This window comes from Scyliorhinus canicula, chromosome 15 (genome assembly GCF_902713615.1).
Source record: "Scyliorhinus canicula chromosome 15, sScyCan1.1, whole genome shotgun sequence".
NCBI classification, from domain to species: domain Eukaryota; kingdom Metazoa; phylum Chordata; class Chondrichthyes; order Carcharhiniformes; family Scyliorhinidae; genus Scyliorhinus; species Scyliorhinus canicula.
Window position 1 is genome coordinate 45603876 of NC_052160.1, and position 16504 is coordinate 45620379.

Genomic DNA, 16504 nt, shown 5'->3' on the forward strand with positions numbered 1-16504 from the left:
CACTAATGGTCATTTGCCTGGCAGGGAAAACCACATATTCCCGAGTTTAACCTGAGGCCCTGACCCATATTCAATGGTTAGAGTATACTAAACAATAACCTTTAATCAGAGAAAATTAAAATATAGATATCCAATAGATTTATCAAAGTAGCATATAGTTCTTTGAATTAAACCACTTGGAAACATCTGATTTTTATACCACTGTAATGTGTCTTTCTAAAGTTCATTTTATTTGAGCTTCTTTTTGTGTTGATCTCCTTGGTGCTCAATTTTACTATTGTCTTCTAGAATGTTAGATCGTCAGATCATTGGAAATAATCCATGTTTTATTCAAAACGTCATTTTAGTTTCTGAAAGACAAAATTAATATAATCAACAATTCAAATAAAATCACAAAGCAATAAATTATTTTAGTGAGAAATCACTATGCAAGACCAAAAGAAATCATGCAAACGACGAGATGAATCAGGAAGTAATGTTTAGGTTACATAAAGCTGAAATGAGTAGATTATGCAAAGCTTGTGTTTCAAAAGTTTGGAGGAGGAAGTGCAAGATTAAGGTCGGTAAGAAATGCCACACTTTGAATTTCCAGAAAATCTGAGTAATAGATTGCTTATTGATCCTTAATCTCAATAAAGTTCGAGAGAACATATAGGATGTTATGCTTGGAGCTTCAAAAGAAACAAGTGGGAGAAGAGTGCGAGTAATATTCATTTACTTATCAAAATTGCCTTGTAGTTTCAATTTCCTTTTATCAATACTAAAAGTCTTGTCTTTCAAGATTCATGCCCAATGAACTCATCAAAATCATAAAGAAGTCGGGTAAACAATTGTCATGTGTATCCAGATGAGGGATAGTTAGAGATTCTGATGCTTTTTAGGTTGAAGTGATGCTTGGAATAATTTGAGTTGCCCTTTGATAATAGTAAATACTGAATCGATGGAGCAACCTCAAGTTACACTTGTTTAGTCCTTCTTTGCTAGACTTCACACTGTAATAGCAGACTTGTGAAATGACAATGCAGTCTATTTTATTCTAGTTTTCTGTTAACTTACATGCCCATCAAGATGCATGATGAAATGGTGTAAATACACTTACTTCAAAATTAATCAGTCAGATCAGCATTAGCACAACGTCCGGTGGTGCCATGTCGGTGGAAGTCCCACGTTGGGTGGCTCCTGCTTGAGGCTCTGGTTTTTGGAGTTTAATGCCCGGTTTCAGGAGCAGTTTTTGAACAAGCTGGTGCAGGAAGGCATAAGGAAGGTGGGGAATATCTAAGACCCAGAAAAAATCCACTGGGAAGAAGTGGGCGAGTGAAAATTCGCTGTCAAGTGAATGGGTCAGCCCGGCAGCAGGAAAGATGACATAAATCCCTTTCATACCATTTACCATAATTTTTGTAACCAAGTTTCTTAAGTGACACCTTATTGGAAACCTCCTGAAAATCCATTGCATTGCCTGCATCGTATCGCTACAATTTCTTTAAAATAAGTTGGTTAGGTGAATGCCATCAAGAAACATTAACTGGCCATCCATCTCATTCCTATTCATGGCTGCTAAATATTCCTGCAAGACAAACTTAGCCATTGATTTGCTCTGCAGCTATTTGGGATGCTCGGAGGACATGAAGGGTTCTCCATCAATGTAACCTTTTTTCTTTAATAATGTTATCCACTATTATTAACAGAATCCATTCCTTTTTAAGTTATTTTAAAGATCCCACTGCCCTTTGGTTGAAAGAAAATGAGCAGCTGTTCGGATGATGAATTCTGGGACAAACTCCTGCGACAATGCGGCAAATGCACGAATTGTGGGCATAACCCGCATAGTATGTGCAAGTCCTACTGTGGTTTGTATCCTTTCACTACCTAGTTTTGAAGCTTGAAAGCAGCATTTGTTGGAAATTACAGACCATTAAAAATGTCCCATGCTTCAGTATCACAGAAAGCCAGTGTCATGCGAGCTATAGATCAAATCTTCAGCCATGCTCGTCCCCATACTGATCCAGTTATAACTAGAACATGGTATATAAAACTAGCTAATTTAGTCTGATCCATTCAGCCGGCATGCACCAGTCCAATGCAAACCACACCCAATTCATGCAAGTTCCTGGGAGAAGCAAAAATGAGTGGATAAAGCTTCAGACCAATTTAGGAAAAATATCTGGGATGTCCCTCTCCAACCCCAACCAACCAAGCTCCAGAAGGCGGAAGAAACTAATTACAGCTAGTCTCACCTCCCTACCACAATTCTTTATTTTCTAAAATGTTTTTATTGAACTTTTTAAATTTATGACAGGCACTTCTAATAAACATATAATTGAGTTACACAGTTGCATATAACAGAAGTTATAAATAAATTACACCATTTTACTATACATACCAGAATTTACACTTGTATTGAACAAAAACAATTACAAAAAGAAACCAGAGAATAGTGGTCTATTTACCCGTGGGAAAGATATCAGTGGAGCTGCAATGCCCGTTTGTAGCCTGAGGCGGCATGTACCCATGGAGTACCACACCTCAGGAAGGAGCAAAACTGGAGATGAGATCTGGCACGACGATTACGCCCTTTGCATGGCAATATTGTGGGATTTCTGTTTGTGAAACCCCGCGCCTCCCAGTATATTGTGATGATTTCTCTTCGCTGTGGTGTGGGTGTTCCCTCCTCCTCGCCCCCCCCCCCCCCCCCACTCCCCCGCCCCATCTAACCTCTACCCCTCATTCCCCTTCTCTGACTATTCCCCCCTCCCCGCTTGCACTTACCCTCCACCTCCGGGAAGAACCCGCTCATGCGTTTCCTGGTAAGGTGCACCCTGTGCACCACCTTTAGCTGTGTTAGGTTCAATCCTGCATACGAGGAGGTGAATTTATCCTGTGCGGTGCTTTGATCCAGAGTCCCCACCCCTATCTCTGTGCTCAATTTCTCCTCCTATATTTCTCATGTTTCGTCCAGTGGACCCTTACTTCTTCTCACAGTTGTCCACACATATTGACAAATTTACCGTCCCCTATTTCGTCCTAAGCTAATAGTCTGTCCAATTGGGCATATCTGGGGGAACAGTGTGGTCTCCTTGTGTAGGAAGTCCTAGGGCTGCAAGTAACAGAGTTTGTCCCCTTTCGGGAGCTGATGCTTCTCCACTACTTACCAAGGTTGCCATTTTACCATCCCCAGCTCTGCTCCTCTTCCCTTCCCTTCCGGGTTTTCACGGGAAAGATTTCATTCTTGGTTTTGAACACCCTCAGGAGTTCTGTTATCTTACCCATACTGGCTAGGGGGTTCGAGACGTAGAGCAGCAGGTCATCCATATAGAGTGAAACTCTGTGCTCCTGGTCTCCTCTATGAATGCCTGTCCATCTCTTTGCTGATCGAAGAGCAATGGCCAGTGGCTCAATTGCCAGAGTGAACAGCAGGGACAGCGGGCATACCTGCCTCAAGCCTCTGTGCAGTGAAATTGAGGCCCGTGCCAGCGTGGGCAACAGGGCCCCCCCCCTTGACGACGACTCATTGAACATCTCCCGCAGATGCGGACCAGTGCCGCTGTGAACTTCTTATAGAAGTCCACCAGGAACCCTTCCAGTCCCGGTGCTTTCTCGGACTGCGGAATTATTTCATCTTCGAGTCCCCCCTGTGAGGCTCAGAGCTGTACAGTCACTGGTAAAAGGTTGTAAAGGTGCCGTTGATCTAATCTGAAGCTGAGGCCACTCTACCATTGCGTCCATAACCTGTGCTATCTCTTTTGCAGCAGCCTACTTCCTCAGCTGGTCTGCCATTGGTTGCTGGCCTCATCTCCGCGCTCATAGAAGGAGAGCTGGTGTCTGGCAGAGCTGGTTCACTGCTTTCCCAGTGGAGAGCAGATCAAATTCCATCTGTACATTTTTCCTCTCCACCAGCAGCTCCATAGTTGGGGTCATGGAATATCTTCGATTCACTTCCAGTATGTCGATCAACCGCTCCCTAGCCACCCTTCCCTTCCTGTCTATAAGAGCCTTGTAGGCTATTATTTCCCCCTGATCACAGTCTTCAGTGTCTCACAGAATGTGGAGGGAGAGATGGCTTGTGACATTTTTTTGCAGAATGCCTAGTTAGCAAGGAAGGCTCTATCCAGTGTCCATGGTGGGGGGGGAGGTTTCTGGGCCCAGCCAATCTTCAACCTCACATCCATGTAGATGGAGCATGGTCCAAGATTACAATTGCGGAATATTCCACCCCTACTACCCCTGGAAGGACCAACTTACCCACTATAAAGAGACTTTGTGGACGTGGAAGGAGGAGGAATACTCGTTCTCCCTCAGGTGGTTGAACCTCCTTGGATCCAGACCAGCTGGATTTTTCTATTTTTAGGTCTTGTGCACAGCCCTGAAGTTTCCCCCAATGATGGTTTGGTGGGAGTCAACTTTGGGGATTTCTGCCAACAAACTTGTGTCGTAACAGTTTGGGGCATATATATTTACAAGTACCACTGGGGCCCCTCTAACCATTGCGTATTGTCCCCTTAGGTCCATCAAGGTGTTTGTCACTGTAAATGCTACTCTTTTGTTGAACAGTATGGCTACCCCTCTCACCCTCATCTCAAATCATGTCCTCATAAATCTGTCCTATCCAACCTTTCTTTACCATCAGTCGGTCCTTCTCTCTTACGGCTTCTCCTGTAGAGAGACTACATTGACACTTAGGCTTTTGAGATGAGTGAAGACTCTGGATCTTTTCACTGGCCTGTTGGGTTATTGACTATTCTGATCGTGGGTTTCTGTCCTCTCCCTCCTGAGGGGTCATCCTTACTTCCCTCTTGGAAGGGCCCTTGCACGCCAGAGTTTCCCTTTGTTCATTTGCCATCCCAGATGGCCACCGTCATCTCTCTCATTCCAGTCCCCTCCACATGCAACTTGTAACCAGCATTCTATCCTCGCTCTTCCCACCCCACCCCCAAGCTCGTTTGCCCGTGCGGTTCCCTCATTCCTTCCCATATTATCTGCAACACCCCCATCCATTCCCTCGCTTCCCTCTTGCTCCCTGCCCCTTCCCTCCCGCCGGCACTGCCTCTCTGGAATTATGCCGCATTATTATTATTATTCTCTCTTTCTTCCTGTGCACTAGCTGCTCACTAGTGTGGTGGCTCTCCCTGAAAAGCTGTTCCTTCTGTTTTTCCACCCATCTGGTTCTGTCAACCCCTCCAAATCCCCAAATCTCCATATCCCCAAATATAGTTACCCCCTTCCCCACCTTGGTCGTGTGGGTCCACATTTTCCTTGGTCTCCTGCTTCTTCCCAAGTCCATTCTTTTGAATGAACTCACTTACTGCCTCTGGCATGCTGAAATAATGTTCTTTTGTCATTAAACGTGTTCCAAAGTCTTGCCGGGTACAACATGCCAAATCACACTTACTTTTAAACAGTGCAGTTTTGGCCCCATTAAACTCCGCCTGGCACTTGGCCAGGTTGGCTCCAATGTTCTGATGTATGCGGATTGTGTCCTTCCCAACTGTACGACCGCGTGCTCCTCGCCCAGTTCAGAACTCGTTCCTTGTCCTGAAACTTGCAAATTTTGCAATTATTGCCTGTGGTGGTTCACTTGACTCGGGCTTTTTTTTTTTTTAAATAATTTTTATTGAAGAAATTTTTCAAAATACAAACATTTTAACCCCCCCTACATTTACATTTAAAGTATAGCAAAACAAAGTCAAACCCCCCTACTTAACAAGAAAGTCCCCCCCACCCCCTACCCGCGCGACCCCCCCCCCCCCCGGCGAACCGGCAGTCAGACCAATTTATCATTCCTGGCTGTGTCCTCGGGCAGGCCTTGCCCGTGCCACCACCGCTACCGTACTTCCTTCGTTGTTGTCCCCCCTCCCCCCCCCCCCCCCTCCCGCCCTCCCCTCCCCTCCCGGGTTGCTGCTGTCACGGCCTCAGTTTCTATCTCTGATCTAAGAGGTCCAGGAAGGGTTGCCATCGCCTGAAAAACCCCTGCACCGACCCTCTCAGGGCGAATTTGATCCTTTCCAATTGGATGAAGTTTGCCATGTCGTTTAACCAGGTGTTAACACTCGGAGGCCTTTCGTCCCTCCACTGAATCAAGATCCTCCTCCGAGCCACCAAGGACGCAAAGGCTAATATTCCAGCCTCCCTCGCCTCCTGTACCCCCGGTTCCACCCCAACCCCGAAGATCGCAAGTCCCCATCCTGGCTTGACCCTGGACCCCACCACTCTCGACACCGTCCCTGCCACCCCCTTCCAGAACTCCTCCAGTGCCGGACATGCCCAAAACATATGTGCATGATTCGCAGGGCTTCCCGAACATCTAATACACCTGTCTTCACCCCCGAAAAACCGACTCATCCTTGTCCCCGTCATGTGGGCTCTATGCAGTACCTTAAATTGAATGAGACTTAGTCTCGCACATGACGACGACGAGTTGACCCTCTCCAGGGCGTCTGCCCATGTCCCGTCCTCTATCTGTTCCCCCAGCTCTAACTCCCACTTATCTTTCAGCTCCACTACTGGTACCTCCTCCCCCTCCTGCATAATCTTATAAATGTCCGAGATCTTCCCCTCCCCGACCCAGACCCCTGATAGCACCCTATCACTCACCCCCCTGTCGGGAAGCGCGGGGAACCCCTCTACCTGTCGTCTGGCAAATGCCTTCACTTGGAGGTACCTGAACGTGTTCCCCGGGGGGAGCCCAAATTTCTCCTCCAGCTCTCCCAAGCTCGCAAACCTCCCCTCTATAAACAAGTCCCTCAGTTGTCTAATACCCGCCCTCTGCCAGCTCTGGAATCCCCCTCCTGTATTTCCCGGCGCAAATCTGTGGTTCCCTCTTAGTGGTGTCCCTATCAGACCTCCCACTTCCCCCCTGTGTCGCCTCCACTGCCCCCAGATCTTGAGGGTGGCCGCCACCACCGGGCTCGTGGTATACCTCGTGGGAGGGAGCGGCCATGGTGCCGTTACCAGTGCCCCTAAGCTTATGTTGCCGCAGGACGCCCTCTCCATGCGCTTCCAGGCTGCCCCCTCCCCTTCCATCATCCACTTTCGTACCATCGATGTATTTGCCGCCCAGTAATATCCTGAAAGGTTGGGTAACGCCAGCCCTCCACTATCCCTACTCCGCTCCAAAAAGACCCTTCTAACTCTCGGGGTGCCATGTGCCCACACATACCCCATGATACTACTCGTTACCTTCTTGAAAAAGGCCCTGGGGAGGAAGATGGGCAGACACTGGAACAAAAACAAGAACCTCGGGAGGACCGTCATTTTAACTGACTGCACCCTCCCTGCCAGCGACAGCGGCACCATGTCCCACCTCTTAAACTCCTCCTCCATCTGTTCCACCAGTCTGGAAAAGTTCAACTTGTGGAGGGTCCCCCAGTTCTTTGCCACCTGCACCCCCAAGTACCTAAAACTTTTAACTGCTCTTTTGAAGGGGAGCCTCCCAATTCCCTCCCCTTGGTCTCCCGGGTGTATTACAAAGACCTCACTTTTCCCCAGATTTAATTTATACCCCGAAAAGTCCCCGAACTCCGCTAGTATCCCCATTACCTCCGGCATTCCCCCCTCCGGGTCTGCCACATACAACAACAAATCATCCGCATAGAGCGAGACCCGATGTTCCTCCCCTCCCCTTGTCAGTCCTCTCCACCCCCCTGAACCCCTCAGTGCCATCGCCAACGGCTCAATCGCTAATGCAAAGAGTAAGGGGGATAGGGGACATCCCTGCCTAGTACCTCGATGGAGCCCAAAATATTCTGACCTCCTCCCGTTTGTTACCACACTCGCCATCGGAGCTGAATAGAGCAGTTTTACCCACTTGATAAATCCCTCCCCAAACCCAAACCTTTCCAACGTCTCCCACAAGTATTCCCACTCCACCCTGTCAAATGCCTTCTCCGCGTCCAGCGCTACCACTATCTCCGCCTCCCCCTCCACTGCTGGCATCATAATCACATTTAACAATCTCCGGACATTTGTGTTAAGTTGGCGTCCCTTCACGAACCCCGTCTGGTCTTCATGGACTACCCCTGGCACACAGTCCTCTATCCTGGTTGCCAGGACCTTTGCTAACAGCTTGGCGTCAACATTTAGGAGGGAGATGGGCCTATAGGATCCGCACTGGACCGGGTCCTTGTCCCGCTTCAAAATCAAGGAGATCAGGGCCTGCGACATTGTTGGGGGCAGAACCCCCCCCCCTCGCGCGCCTCATTAAAGGCTCTCACCAGCACTGGACCCACCAAGTCCACAAATTTCCTGTAAAACTCCACCGGGAACCCATCCGGCCCCGGCGCCTTCCCCGCCTGCATCTGGCCTATCCCTTTAATTAGCTCCTGCAGCTCTATCGGCTCCCCCAACCCTTCTACCAGCTCCTCCTGTACCTTGGGGAATCCCAATTTACGACTCGGGCTTTTGTTGGAGTTACCCGCTCCTCTTCTGAGGGCTTTGCGAAGCTCTTCTTCCATTTTCCCAAGCAGCTTTGAGATGAATTCCGTTGGGTTCTTACCCTCTGCGCCCTCCGGCAGTCCGGCGATCCTCAGATTCTGCCGGTGGGACCGGTTTTCTTGGTCGTCCATCTTCCCGCTTCGGTGCTTTTTGGGTCAGCCCCAACCTTGCCACCTTGGCTTTGAGTGAAGCAATCTGCTGGTCCTGGTCGGTGGCTGCCTTCTCCAAGTCCCGCACCATTACTCCTTGGGCCTCCAGTCTCCGCTCCGCTCTGTTCATTCATAAATCTGTTTATTGGTCCCGTTATGGGGGCCAGTGTGATCTCTATTGCCGACTTCATTGCCAACATGAGGTCCTCTTTCTACGATTCTTTTATGTTTTATCAGCTCAGCAGAGATGAACTCCATTAGCTTCTCTGTTGACATTGGGCTGAAGTTGGCGATCCGGTTCGGTTTCCACGCAGGATTCCCCATTCCGGGGTCAGGATTTTGCTTTTATTCCTTTTGCTAGCCTTGTGGCCTGGCTGCTGGCTAGCTGGCATGTTAATTGGTTGAGTGGTAGGTGGGGGGTTACGTTGGAGGGAGAGGGGGGGGGGATAGTTTGGTACATTTGGTGCCCGTTTGACAGATTAGCAAGGCCTAACAGGAAGTTTCCAGGAGAGAGCCGCCTTTTGTGCATCTGCTTAGGTCATGGCCGCCAGCGGAAGTCTCCACCTGCACAATTCATAATGTCTTCCATTCTCTGGATCTTGCTCAATTACTTTTTCTGACATGGAGAGCACCCATAACTATCACACAGCTAGCACTATTCCAGAGTCTTTGATTCTCTGAAACAAAATACCAGCCTTCTTCAGAATCAGCACTTGGTATTTGATACTGATGTTCCCTAGTTTTCTCCTCCCTATCTAATTTAAATAACCTGTCGAAGCAGTATACATTCCCTACATCATTTTAAAAACCTCAATCAAGTTACATTAACGTCTATGCTGCTCCAATGAAGAAGGTCCATTTTCCCAAACCGAACCTGATAACTACAATTTATTGAGTTTTACCTGCACTTACGCGAGTGGTAATCTAGTGGAGCAAGCTACCTATCCATTATTACACCCACCCGATCTTTATTCTGTTGAAATGAACAGGAGGAGGTCGGTGATTCACTCACTGGATAACTGTCAGGCAGCAAAGAGGAAACTCTACCCCTCAGTCTTTCCTTCATTTTAAAAACTTATTCGTTGAATGATTACAGCGTGAATGATGGGTGCGATTCTCCAATATTGGGCCCAAGTGTTCGCGCCGTCGTGAAACGCGACGGCACGAACCGGGCCCGGGTACGACAGAACCTGTGCATGCGCGGGGAACATCTTTAGGCGCGCCGGCCCCGACCAACATGGGGTCGGTGTTCAGGGGCCGTCCGCGCCAGGAAGTAGGCCCGGAAGGGGGGGGGGGGAGAAGAGAGAGAGGCCGGCCAGACCCCAACGGAGGCTCCCCCAGTGAAGGAGGCGCCCCGCCCCCCACAGGCCGCCACCCGGCCATTCCCACAGAGTTCCCGCCAGCAGCGACCAGGGGCAAACGGCGCCGGCGGGACTTTGTCGTATCGGTGCGGCCGCTCGGCCCATCTGGGTCGGAGAATCGGCGACCCCGCCGAATCCAGCGGCCCGCGGGCAGCGCCTCGCCAATTGTGCCGGCGCAAATGGCGCCGATTCTCTGCACCTCGGAGAATCGCGCGCCTGCGTCGGGGCGCGGTTGCGGCGATTCTCCGGCCCAGCGCGGGGCTCAGAGAATCGCCCCCGATGTATATGGAAATTACTGTCATAGGGAAATAATTTGATTCCCATCATTGCGATTGTCTCTTTATCACAGAGATTTGGAGTTGCAATGAGGCTGCAGGATTTTATTGGGACAAACTGCTACGCAAATGCATCAAGTGCTCAGATATATGTGGACAACACCTTCAACAATGCGCAGAAATTTGCTATGGTAAGAAATTTACAACAGAATCTTATTTTCTGTGAATGCGTTATAACGGCAGAAGTGTGACCAGTAATGATTAAGTAATTGGCTCTTACAGTATTTGTTCCTTTCAGTACAGGATCTTGCTACACCGACAGGCAATAGTCCAGTGTATGAATATAGTAGATATTTCTAGCAGTTTCACACTGACAACTGTAGCCAATTTGCAGTCAGGACATACTTGAACGTTAGATCAGATTTCTTTTTCCGATAGCCACATTCAGTAGCAAGAAAACAGAAACATGCTCCTCCGGAATCCTTCCAATATTCCGAGTACATTCCTGGGCTATGAGCACATGCTCTTCTGATTTTCCTGGACTGCTTGCAGGTTGTCTCCCAGATTCCTCCTCCCATCCCAATTAGGAATATGGAGCTGCCACTTCCCACCTCTCCTTCATGGGACAATTGATATTGGGAGTTGCAATGTGAAACCTTTGTCCAAACCCACCTGTGGTAATCATTGTGATTTATTCTCACATATTACATACCTGTAAGGAATTGCCTATCTGTCCCCCTGCAGCAACCTACACGAGATGGAGAAACCTATTTAAAGTAAATTGTCAGAACTGGTACCTCATATATATGGGATGCAATGCTTTTAAGATGAGAGTTTAGTAGGCTTGATAATGCAGAGAAATAAAAGAGGAACAGTGGACTGGACCAGAGGAGACAGTATTTCAGGAATGATATAGCCTGATTCGTAGAAGTGGTGTTATTAGCAAACTAGATTCCACAAAATGTCCATGACACAAGAGGAACAGATTGATAGGAGCCCCTCACCCAGGGCAACATGTGGAATCAGAACAACCAAACCCAATGTAAATGAGGGATCATGTTACTGTGTTAGATATTTTAGCCACAATTCTATTTTGCTGAGAAATTTGTGTGCCCACCAAAAGTGCAGATATCCATAGTCATAGCACAGGCTGCACACATTTTACAATATGCGAGAATTTAGTCCCTCAGATTCCACATACATTTGCGCACATAGCTTTACACCTTCAAGCAAATTGCCTGCCAAGAAATTGGTTAACAATTTTAAAATTGGGTCTAACTTATTTAAAGGCACTTCTTAGTCAACTGTCAGATTGTCAAGATGGATGGAAATTTGTGAACCATGGTGGACGAAATGTCTCTGTTTTGGTTAAGTGCAGCAAAGGGTGGTGATTTTTTCCCAGGCAGAAACCAACCTTTTACAAAGGTATCAATGTAAGTTACATGGGTGAAAGTGGCAGAGTATGTCAATGTCATGTGCTAGGACCAGCAGTACGTGATGAAAATGAGGAAATGGTTTGCATGCATCCACAGAAGTGTCAAGGTATGTCGACTCCCCTTTGCACACTGGTTTGTTTTTTTCTCCCGACAAAAAGAGTGGCACACAATATTTGAGCACTACTCTCCCACACACCCACTTGGGGCAAAGTTTGTCATCTCCAAACACTCCGCCATGGTATAAAAGGTAAAGGCCCATCTTAATACCATCCACTGGAGATTTGCAAGCTGGCCAGACTCTTGGCAAAGTCTGAATAGATGTGTTCAGGGCATAGAAGTGCTGCTCGGGGTGCAGGATGTATTCCATGAATATCCTTCACTGTGTCCTGCTTTCAGGCCAAGTGCATAATCAGTGAGAAAATCAGACAGCTGAAGGACTTGCAACCAGCAAGACATTCCAGCAAGGAAATGTCTTACTCTGCTGCCAAGGGAAGGCATCTGACATAGAGTGTAGAGGTGTGGTGCCACCTGCCACCCCTCCAGAAACCGCGCCCCCTCCCCGATGATCCTGCTCTTGCCCTCTGTCCTGCTTCCCCCCCTCCCCCCCATTCCAGCAGAATACCGCCCCTGGCACCCACCGGCACACCCCACCCATGCCTAGCAGCAGTGTCCATACCCGCCTCCGGCCACCCTTGCAAAGAATTCAGCGTGAGGTTCACAATGCCCCTCCGTGTCCCCGAAAGTTGGCCCACAACAGACAGGAGAGGGCCTTAATGGGGGGGGGGGGGGGGGGGGGGGGCAGACAGAGTCCTCACACCTACGAGGAATGGGCCTTGGAGGTCACGTGGGTGACACCCTCCCCTCCCTGTCCAAGTGAACATGCCACTAGCGCCGAGACACAAACCTCAAACACATCTCGGTGGGTGAAAGTAATGGACAGGTTTCTGGGCCACAAACTGGTGAGCACCAAAAGTTGCTGATGAACATCAGGTGGAGGAAGGAATGTCCAGGGGGACAGCAAGTGGAGGTCTGGCTACATCCCAGGACCCAGCTGGATCCCAGTTAGATGTCGAGCCTCTGGACCAAACTATCCCGGAGTCGAAGCAGTCACTAGGGCGGGCGTGAAATTCAGAGGGGGATGTCAGCGACACTCCAGCAGGTCCATAGCCAATTGGAGTTGTTGTCTCAGGGGCTATGGGTGCAGGAGATTATGCCGGTAATGTGTGGCATCAGGCCAACACTGCTAAGGTGGTGACCACAGTGGAGAGCCTGTGGATGATGTCAGCAGCATGAGTGGTGGTGTCCTAGGCTTTGCTCGTCAGTAACGTCCATGGCAGAGCACCTATACAGCATGTCCGAGTCACTGAGGGACATGGACCTTGCCAAGGTGCTGTGGAGCATGTTCCAGTCTCAGGAGGGCATTGCCAAGGCACTCCAGTGCACGGCCCAGTCGTTGAGGACCTTGTCCCAGTCGCAGGTGGACATTGGCATTGCAGTGAATGGTCCTGTCACAGAGGGGCATCGCTGAGGGCATCAACACCTTGTGTAGGCAATGGGAAGCCGCCAAGGCTGGCAGAGCCAGATGACGAAGGGACATCCAGAGCTCAATCCAGCTGCCCTCCAACTCCATCCAGAGGTGGCCCCTAAGGCCCCACGGACACATTGACAACAGGGCATCCCTGAGTTGGCGTGCAGAACAGGGTGGCATGACAAAGCAAGTGATACCGTAAAGTTGGGTGGGGACCTCTGGTCTCAGATGCCCCCAGAGTACGCCCGCCAGAGGCATCAATGGCCATGCGGTTAGCAATAGGTGACCTCCACAGACAAAGCCATGGTCTGTGAGAAGGTCGTGAGGGTGAGGGCCTCCCTGATCCTCTGGGTATGCCAGAACTTCGCCGCCGCTGCCTATCCACCATCCTTCTGCTGGCCTCGTAGGTCCGCTCCGGACCGATCCTCCAGCCCCTCCTGGTCAAGCTCCTCCTCTTGACGAGGCCACATGTACCTCCTCTTCCAGCTCCAGCACGTCACCCCACTGCTGTGCCAGGTTGTGGAGGGCACAGCAGACCATCAAAGTGGGCAACCCTCCAGGGGTGTATTGTAGTGCACCACCAGAACAGTCGAGGCATCGGAACGCATTTTAAGCAGTTCTATGCCCCGCTCAAATACAGTCCAGGTGGCCACATGGGCATTATATTGGGTCTCCGCATCAGTCACTGGCCTCCGCACTGGCATCATTAACCAGAACCTCAGCGGGTATGCCAGGGATCTCCGACTGCCCACTCCCTGGGAAGCATGCATGATCTCGAGGTGGTGGTCACACAAGGGTTGGCTGATCAGAGAGTTGATGAAGGTTGATGAAGGTTGCTCCCCGACTGACCAGTATGTGCAAGGTGATAGGCATGCCATCTATTACTCCCTGGACCTGGGACATCCTGGCGATGGTGGAGAATCCTGCTGCCCAGGCATCTTGTTGGGCTTGGCCCAGGTCAACGTTTATAAAAAGGTCATCCGTGACTTCACGGATGCACTTGTGCGTTGTGGTTGGTAAATGCCAACTCGAGCCCTGCAATAATTGGAGGTGTAATAGTTTAGGGATGCAGTGATCTGTACAGCCACCGGGAGCGGATATCCTTCTTCCGCACAAGGTGTCAAGTCCGCAAGGACATGGCACAAATGCCGCAACTTCTCCTTGTTGAGACAGAGCATGCTGGGGCACATACTGTCTGACATCTGTTCGAAAGACCAGCGATGCCTGTACACTTTGGGCCATGGCTAGTGGGTCCCTCCCTGGCCCGATGGGTGGCTGGGACCTCGGGAATTGGGGTGGGCCCCTGCACATAGTCTGCTGCCCTGAGCCTCTGTCGATGGTGCTGTGTCTGCCTTCTCCAGCATCTTGCCGCCAACACTGCCAACACCATGAGAGCAGCTGCTGCGGGGCGCACAATATTATCCATAATGTGATAGCTGTATGGAATTGGAGAGGGTAAGATCCCGACAATCAGTTATGGCTTCCATCAGTGATCCATGCCTCCCCACCCTCTCATCCCCTGCCCTCCAACATGCCCTGCACATGCACCCCTGGCTGCAGGAGGGGGTCCCTGGCCACCAGAACCCAGGTCCTGTACCCCAGACCCTCTGGTCGCGGCGATGTCCGGGATGCAGTGATTCAACTCTGTTTGAATGTTGGCTTCTGCCGCTGTGGTATGAATGCCTTCTGAATTCAGGCAAGTGCGCATGTTTCACAGTCTGATTGGCTTGCAAATGGCACAGGTATCCAAGGGACTCCACTTGGGTATATATTTTAAATTTAACAGCACCACGATACAAAAACCATAACCAATTACAGAGCAAACAGCGATACAGAAATTACCCACTATACACCATAGACCAAAAAAAATTAATAACCACAACAAGACACAAAACCCCACCAGCAACTATGCCAGCCCTGTAACAGACAAAAAAACAGTTCTCATCAGAGAAGTGATGGCCAAAGACCCCCTGTTGCAGAGAGTCATCCACAACCTTAACAATGGTGGTGGCCGAAAGGGCAATTTCCTCAATTCTACAATGTCAAAGACGACCTAACGCTGATCAACGGAATCCTACTAAAGATGGACAGAATAGTGATCCCACCGAGTCTCAAGCACATGATTCTGTGGGAAATTCACGAGGGACACTTGGGGGAAAATGCAGACGCAAGGCCAGGCAAGCCATCTACATGCCCGGCAACAACCAGGACATCACGGATATGGTCCTGGGCTGCGAGACCTGTAAGAAGTTCCAACCAGCGCAGGGTAAGGAGACGCTTCAACAACACGACTTGGAAACCTCTCCATGGTCCAATAGGCATTGACCTATTCCACGCGAATGGTCGCGACCACATTGATTACTTCTCAAACTATCCTGAGGTGCTTGAGCTGTCCGACCTCACCTCAAAGACCGTCATCAAAGCGTGCAAAGAGACATTTTCTCGGCATGGCATCCCGAATACGGTCATGAGCGACAATGGACCGTGCTACCAGTCGAGAATGGATCACATTTGCTAAAGGCTACAACTTCAAGCATGTTACCTCCAGTCCGCACTACCCGCAGTCCAACGGCAAAGTCGAAAAGGGGATGCACATCATCAAACAACTTATCCACAAAGCCAAGGACAAGATGGCGACCCCAAAGACTGGACTTATGAACATTTTCCTTCTCCTGTCTACTGTGTATTGTGGTTATGCATATCATGTTATTATCTTTAGTACTGTCAACCATAGCTACCATCACCACATTTGAAATGCACATAAAGAAAGGGGAGATGTAATGATGTGCAGCCATGTAACCAATGGGTAATCAGAACCAGACGCAACCAATGGTTGCAGTGGCATCACCACAAGAGGGCATCACACGACCACTATAAAAGACAAGACACACAGGCCCTCACCCCCTTCCACAGGCAGAAACCTAGAGAGCAAGACGTGTGTAGCAAGTATCACCATCACACCACCATATGTGGTTTAGAGTAAGTTCAAATAGTTAGTAGCGTGTACTGTGTTACTAGAGTCAGATCAGTAGTGCAGAACTCATTTAGGAGCTTTATTAATTGCTCAGTAAATACGTTCAACTTACTTCGAAGTCTGGAATATTCTTCAACAGCGCCTACAGCAAGTAGCAGCTTGTTACTCAAAGTAACATAACAACACAGATTACATGAAAATAGATTGTGACAGGCCGAGCCTCCTAATTTCCCAGATAGCACTATGGTAACAACAGGTATTAGCCCTTTAAAACCAAAGAACAGCAGAGCTCAAATTAGAACAGTGTAAAAGGTCAACGTGGTAAAATCCCAAGAGAGTAAAAACAAACTC

At 49.2% G+C, this 16504-nt stretch overlaps 1 protein-coding gene across 1 annotated transcript in view; it reads left to right on the forward strand.

Annotated features, from left to right (window-relative positions):
- LOC119979098 (tumor necrosis factor receptor superfamily member 13B) overlaps positions 1-16504 on the forward strand; it is a 167767-nt gene that overhangs the window by 126473 nt on the left and 24790 nt on the right. The window contains exons 3-4 of the mRNA XM_038821097.1: positions 1707-1850; positions 10290-10406. Coding sequence (XP_038677025.1) covers positions 1745-1850; positions 10290-10406 — 223 coding nt within the window. The 5' untranslated portion in view covers positions 1707-1744. The remainder of the gene's footprint in view (positions 1-1706; positions 1851-10289; positions 10407-16504) is intronic.